At 44.6% G+C, this 7,162-nt stretch overlaps 1 protein-coding gene and 1 long non-coding RNA gene across 2 annotated transcripts; one reads left to right on the top strand and one right to left on the bottom strand.

The window, feature by feature from the left end:
* Positions 1-518: 518 nt before the first annotated feature.
* Positions 519-3,959, bottom strand: LOC143322342 (ankyrin repeat- and BTB/POZ domain-containing protein 3-B-like). Its single transcript, XM_076733476.1, has 5 exons — positions 3,074-3,959; positions 1,976-2,946; positions 1,789-1,857; positions 1,476-1,589; positions 519-1,340 (listed from the first exon to the last, which is right to left on the bottom strand). Exons 3-5 carry the CDS (start codon positions 1,849-1,851, stop codon positions 1,131-1,133), a joined length of 387 nt encoding a protein of 128 aa, XP_076589591.1. The 5' UTR covers positions 1,852-1,857; positions 1,976-2,946; positions 3,074-3,959; the 3' UTR covers positions 519-1,130.
* LOC143322343 (uncharacterized) lies at positions 781-4,765 on the top strand. The gene is made up of 3 exons (XR_013077284.1): positions 781-1,234; positions 3,831-3,883; positions 3,971-4,765. It is a non-coding gene; the product is annotated as an uncharacterized LOC143322343 (long non-coding RNA).
* Positions 4,766-7,162: the final 2,397 nt, after the last annotated feature.

Raw genomic sequence — 7,162 nt, 5'->3', positions numbered from 1 at the left:
TCTGCCAATTTAAAGAAAGATGCAGCCAAACTGATTGGGAGATCGTTCATCATGCAACAAGACAATGACCCTAAACACACGGCAAAAACAACAAAGGAGTTCATCAGGGGCAAGAAGTGGAAGGTTTTAGACTGGCCAAGTCAATCTCCAGATCTAAACCCTATAGAGCATGCATTTTACCTGCTAAAGAGGAGACTGAAGGGTGCAACCCCCCAAAACAAGCAACAGCTGAAAGAGGCTGCAGTGGAAGCCTGGAAAAGCATCACAAAAGAAGAATGCAAAAGTTTGGTGATGTCAATGGGTCACAGGCTCGATGCAGTTATTGCAAGCAAAGGATTTGCAACAAAATATTAAGTCTTACTCGCTTTAATTTATCTTAATACTTTTGCTCACCTAAAAATGTAGTCTTCCTTTACACATAATACTGTCTTCTAAGTTGTGTATCGGATCCAGATGTAAATACCTGGGAATAAAAGCTGAAATGTTGATCTCCTGTCTCATATTCGTCTTTTGGTGTCAAACCCAAATGTTTCCAGTCTAGAGCAAAAATAAAAAAAATTGCATCACTGTTCCAATACTTTTGGAGGACACTGTGTATATATATATGTATATATATACACACACACAAATGAATTACTCTGTACAGGTCTACATGCTGATGCAAATAATCACAACATTAAGCAGTGGTTCTTCCTCACTGCCAGGAAGAACAGCCACTTATGGCTTATCAGATTGTGCTGAGTTATCACCTCAGCACAATGAGTTATGTATTGTATCTCTTCCTATGTACTCCCAGCTGATGTAATACGCAGAGTCAGTATTCTTGCTGAGTTAGGGACATTGTTACAGTATTGTATCATTGGCAAATTGTGGCAGAATACATCTCATAAGAGTCATTGTATGTCACTGTAATTCATAGTTGATAGATATCAACAAGACAGACAGACTACTCTGTGCTAAAACAAATAGGAAGCCTATGAGTTTCACAGACAGAAAGATTGAAACTGGATGGTCCTATAAATCTTGTTTTTCTCTTTCACTTGAAATGATCCATCATTTGGATACATCTCAATACAGTGCCATGTCTTTGATGAATATTCTATCTCCCTGTGCTCAGAAAAGTCAAGAGATCAGACGATGGATCCTTTGGAGGAAGACAGGTGAATGGACTGGATGCGCATGGCCAGGGTTCTCTCCAGGTCGTGCAAGATGTCACAGCTGGGGCCATCTGGAGGTGAGTCGTACAGCAGCTGTTTGAATGGCTCCAACTCAATCACGAGTACCATGTTCTTTAAGAAGTAACCCCCTATATAGGACGCCAAGTCTGGAGCATCAAGAAACTGTGTTAAAAAAGGGGGAAAATGTGTTTTGTTTTTTTTTTTACACATTTTATGCACACATTTTCAAGATATTGCAGATAAACTTTCTTAATTTCTTAACTTGAATAATAGTTCCAAAACAGTCTGTTGTTGCACCTTGGTGTGGTTGTATATCTCCACACATGTCTCAGTGTTGATGTTCTTGGAGCAGATGATCTCACAGTGCCTCTGCAGCGCTTCCAGCTGGAAGAATTTGGCAGCAGACAGAAGCTGGAAAAAAAATCAACTCAAATTAGTGTTTAGAATCTGCTTTGTATTTGATCATAGACATTACTGTAGTATTTGAACATTGAAATATCCATAGATGATCTTGAGATTCTAAAGTGGTTCATTGTTAAAAGTTTGTTTTCAGTGTAAGCTTTATAGTACAGAATACAGCTGGCAGTGAAAGCTGTTATAATGCCCTAACCTCCATAATATCAGTATTCCTGATGTGCAGAGCCTCTGTCCCTTCACAATAGAGATACTGCATAATCAACTGAAAAGAAGAAACACATGTTGCACAGCTCCCATACAAGAATAAATAAAAAAAAATCTAATATGAATTTATGAAGGAACTAGTATGTGGTTCAAGTGTCATGCAAAAAAAGTCTCACCTGAAAAATATGGTATTTGACATTGCTGATTTCAATGCATGTGTTTTCACCACAAGGTCTGTTTTCTAGAAGACTTTTAAACCTTGGGAGAGAAGGTCAAGAGACAGAGCAAGAAAACACAAGAAAGAGAAATCACAGGAAAGATCTGCCATGTTGGTAATTTGTTAATGTTTTTAACACTGTGAATAGCATGGACGAAAGGAAAATAAGCCTCTAATTACTACACAGTAATGAGTTTCAGTTGAGTTGAGTTGCAGTGGGGGCAGGGAACTGCTAACATCAAATGGGGAGTGGAAGGAATACTTCGAGGACCTCCCCAATCCCACCAACATGTATTCCTCAGGGGCAGAAGTCACCGAGGTAGTTAGGCAACTCTGCAGTGGTGGAGCCCCAGGGGTGGATGAGATCTCGTGTAGCTGGTAGTAAGTTGGACCTGTTCCCAGTGAGGGTTGGGCTCTGCCAAGGCTGCCCCTTTTCACCGGTTCTGTTCATAACTTTTACGGACAGAATTTCTAGGCAGAGCTGTGTGGTGGAAGTTGTCAGGTTTGGTAACCAGAGGATCTCATCTCTGCTTTTTGCATATGATGTGGTCCTCTTGGCATCATTGAATCACGACCTCTTGCTGGGGCAGTTCGCAGCCGAGTGTGAAGAGGCTGGGATGAGAATTAGCACCTCCAAGTCTGAGGCCATGGTCCTCAGCCAAAAAGGGTGGGTTAGGAAAGAAAGGGAAGTCAACAGAAGGATTGGGGTGGTGGCTGCAGTGATGCAGGTGCTCAAACAGTTCACTGTGGTGAAGAGGGAGCCAAGGGGGCACCGCCCGAGACCACCCCGACCCAGGCAGACAGGAGGCTCCACTCCAAGGTGCAGAGGCCTCCAGCCATCCAGGCCAGAGCCGTCCCCTCAGCAGCACCCCCATCAGTAGACCAGGAGCAGCTCCCAGTGTGGGGGGCCCCCATGAGGAAACACTTGACCTAAAAACCAAGGGCCCCCATGAGGAAACAAACAAATACGCATATAAACATGTACGAAGAAAGTATAAATGTGTGATACTGTACAAAATGCATGTGCATATTTTAGAGAGTGTTTACAGAAACAAACCGAGGCTCTGTATATCCATGGTGATATCGACATGCCCATGTTCTGAACTATGGTACATCGCTTCTTTCAGGGCTTTAAGTTTGGCCTTCCCAGCTCGAATGAGATCCATCTGAGACAGACTTCTACTTTGCAGCTCCAAACCTTCTGCCAGAATCTCTTCCAGGCATATGACATCACCTGTGCCATTCTCTGTATGGGACAGCAGCTTACGAAACACATTTCTTGAAGAATAAGAGTTCAGAAACAAAAAAGAAATTTAAGTTCATTGGTCTGCATTGCAAGAGTTTGTGTGTCCTGTCCAGCATGCATTTTTGCCCAGTTTAAGGGGGAAACAGGTGCATGTTGCACTGTTTGTTTACATTTATTTATCACTTGCAACTTGCACATATTTTGTTCTGGTATATAGTTTATAGCTCTGACTCTCTCTTTCTCTCTCTTTAATAATGGCTGTTGTTCTCTTTTAATATACTGGGTTTTTTGGTATTATTCTTTTGTGTTTTCTGGTGTCTCGTTATCTCTTAATTTTGTGTAAGTGTGGAGGTGTGGCAGGCAGGTTTGTTTTGTGGCAGCGCAGCTGATCGGCATCCGGTAATTACCATGAGTTTTTAAGCTCTGCGTTTTCTTGCTTCTGGTTGTTAGGTCATTTTGGTATTCCTGGTAATCTTGGTAACCTTGGTATCCTGTATTCTGCTCGTTATTGCTATTCTGCTTCGGATCAAGTGAAGATTTTTTTTTTTTTTTTACTGCGGCTACTCAGGGGGAAGGTGCTCGCGTGTGCAGAGGCCGTTTGCTCCAGTCAGGCATTGGAAAGTAAGTATAAGTCTTTTGATTCATTCACTGCTAGGCATCCAGAGACTATTCAATTTAAACTTCTCTCATCTCCATCTGCCCCGATAGTCCTCAGATACCCCTGGCTTAAAATTCACAAGCTGCACATAAACTGGGAGACAGGGAAGGTGATGGTTTGGAGTAATCATTGCCTCTCTGTGCATCTCCACTCCGCGCTTGCCCCAGCAGGGGGGTCCCTTGCTCCCACAGAGGCAGAAGCTATTGATCTGACGTGGCAGAGGCTTTTTGTAAGGATTGTGCCTTATCCGTGCCGCCTCATCGCCCCTATGATTGCACACTTGATCTCCTGCCAGGGGCGCCTCTTCCGACCAGCCGGTTGTACAACCTCTCCAAGCCCAAGCATGAGACCATGGAGGGGTGCATTCATTACTCCTTAGCCACAGGCAGTTTTCCAATCTTTAGTTAATGATGTCCTGAGGGACTCCCTCCACCGTTTTGTTTTTGTTTATCTGGATGACATCTTGATTTTTTCCAAGAGCCTGGAAGAGCACATTTCCCACATTCGCTTGGCACTTGAACTTTTCGTGAAAGCCGAAAAGTGCCAGTTTCATGCCAAGTTGATACATTTCCTAGGCTACATTTTTGAGAGCGGGCAGGTTACGGCCGACCCAGAAAAAATTAAGGTTAAGTTTCTGACTGGCCTACCCCTAGGAATCACAAGCAGCAGCAACGCTTCTTAGGATTTGCTAACTTCAATAGGAGGTTCATTAAGGACTACAGTAAAGTGGTGTCAGCACTCACCAAGCTGATCTCGACTAAAACTCCATTCTGCTAATCAGACCAGGCAGAGCATGCTTTTCAAAGACGCTATTCTCCACAGCACCAGTCCTCATACACCCAGACCCAGGGCGACAGTTCATCGTGGAAGTGGACGACGTTCACCTGCAGTGAGGAACTTTGACGTGGGCAACCGGGAGCTTCTGGCCGTGAAGTTGGCGCTGGAGGAGTGGCGTCACTGGCTGGAGGGAGCGGAGCAACCGTTTATGGTCTTGACAGATCATAAGAATCTCGCCTATATCCAGGCAGCCAAATGACAGAATTCCCGACAGGCCAGATGGGCTTTGTTCTTCAGCAGGTTCAATTTCTCTTTAACTTACAGACCTGGTTCTCACAATATTAAACCTGATGCTTTGTCTCGACAGTTCTCTTTCTCATCTGAGGATTCTGTCCCTGAGACCATCCTGCCGCTGTTTTTTCCTGTGCCTGTCTATAGAAATATATTTCTGCCTGCCCACCTCTGTAGTTATGTACTATTTTGTTTTTTTGGGTGTCTCTTAGTTAGTTTGTGATTTTGTGTTTGTGGGTTTTTCCTCCTGTGGAGAGATTTTGGTTTAGGGCCCCACCCTGGAGCCAGGCCTGGGGTTGGGGCTCGCAGGCGAGCGCCTGGTGGCCGGGTCTTTGCCCATGGGACCAGCCCGAAGGAGCGACGTGGGTCCACCTTCCCGTAGGCCCACCACCCGCAGGAAGGACCAGAAGGGGCCGGTGCTATGTGCTATGGCTGGCAGTTGTGGACGAGGGCCCCAACGACCCAAACCCTGGACGACGACTCTGGCTATGGGGACATGGAATGTCACCTCGCTGGGTAGCCTGAGCTAGTGCGGGAGGTTGAGCGGTACCGGCTAGAGATAGTCGGGCTCACCTCCACACACAGTCTGGGCTCTGGAACCCAACTCCTTGGGAGAGGATGGACTCTCTTCTACTCTGGAGTTGCCCGCGGTGAGAGGCGGCGAGCTGGTGTGGGCTTGCTTATAGCCCCCCAGCTCAGCCGCCATCTGTTGGAGTTCTCCCCGCTGAGTGAGAGGGTCGCTTCCCTGCGCCTTTGGGTCGGGGATAGGTCTCTCACTGTTGTTTCGGCCTACGGGGCCAGCAGCAGTGTAAAGTAACCTGCCTTCTTGGAGTCCCTGGGAGGGGTACTGGAAAGTGCTCCAACCGGGGACTCCATTGTTCTGCTGGGGGACTTCAATGCTCACGTGGGTAGCGACAGTGATACCTGGAGGGGTGTGATTGGGAGGAACGGCCTCCCCGATCTGAACCTAAGCGGTGTTCTGTTATTGGATTTCTGTGCTAGTCACAGGTTGTCCATGTAGCAGAACTGGCCTGTAACTGACCCTCTTTTCCCCTCTTTACATTCCTCAGGAGAAATGGAGTTATAAAACAATCAGACTTTTAAGAGTTATTGACCATTTGGAAGGTTCACAGGAAGGTGTGAGCTCAGGGAGAGACAAGATGTCTGGTTGTAGAACAACTTCTCACATTCTTTCGGGGCAACAAGAGTCACTGATGGCTCCCACTTCAAAGGGTATCTTCTGCTCAGGATGTTCTCATGGAGGTGCTAACTCTTTCTTGATAGCCCATGGGAGTTAAAGACAATAAAACTGCCTGGATGGACAAATGCCATGTATCAAAGGAATCTACAAACCAGATGGTGCTGATGGGTTGTAAATTAGACATTCCTGAAGCAAACTGTGCTGTATGTCTGTGTGCCTGTTTCTTAACCTACCAAAGTAACTAAATCTCTATGTTTGATTTAACTGTGGATGTTTTTACATTACTAAGCCTGCGATCTGTATAATAACAATGCTTTTCTTGTGTTTCTAACTTACAGGATGATGAAACTGTGATTTTAACTATCCCAAAAAGTTTCTCTGAGTTTCTACCATGGAACCATACTGCCATCTAGGGGTTCATAGTAGTTAGGTTGAATGTGCTTTGTGAAAGACATTTATTAAAAAGTAACCATAATAGCGATAATCATTTCGGCAAATATTGTCTGCCCTCCTTTATTCCTTCGTCATATTAGTCATACCCTTAGTCATCATGTTTATTAGGATTAGTATTCGGAAATATTATCATGTTTATTGTTGAACGTTGTCATTATTCATCCAAGGTGTCTGATGCATGCTGTGAACAATGTTGAAATGCCATTGAAAATTAATCATTAAAAATATATTCGATTGACCATAGTGAGAAGCAGATGAGCCCCTCGTATGAATCATTAATTAATTCTCGCTCTGTGAGGTGAAATCACATTGCGCGTCCATCCCACATGCGTGACGGCCTATTGATTAGACACGCCCTGTAGCAAGTATAATGGCTGCAGCATGTAGTGGACACTCAGTTTTTAGTTCAGTTCAGTTACGTGGTGTTCGTGTAAGTTTTTTGTTCAGTAGTTTTCATCTTTTATTAGTCTTCAGTCTTCTTTTTGTCTTTGTCTTAATTCATCTTCATTCGTCCGTATTT

This window comes from Chaetodon auriga, chromosome 6 (genome assembly GCF_051107435.1).
Source record: "Chaetodon auriga isolate fChaAug3 chromosome 6, fChaAug3.hap1, whole genome shotgun sequence".
Classification (NCBI taxonomy): domain Eukaryota; kingdom Metazoa; phylum Chordata; class Actinopteri; order Chaetodontiformes; family Chaetodontidae; genus Chaetodon; species Chaetodon auriga.
The sequence above is the reverse complement of the archived record's forward strand: the minus strand, read 5'-3'. Positions and strand labels throughout refer to the sequence as shown.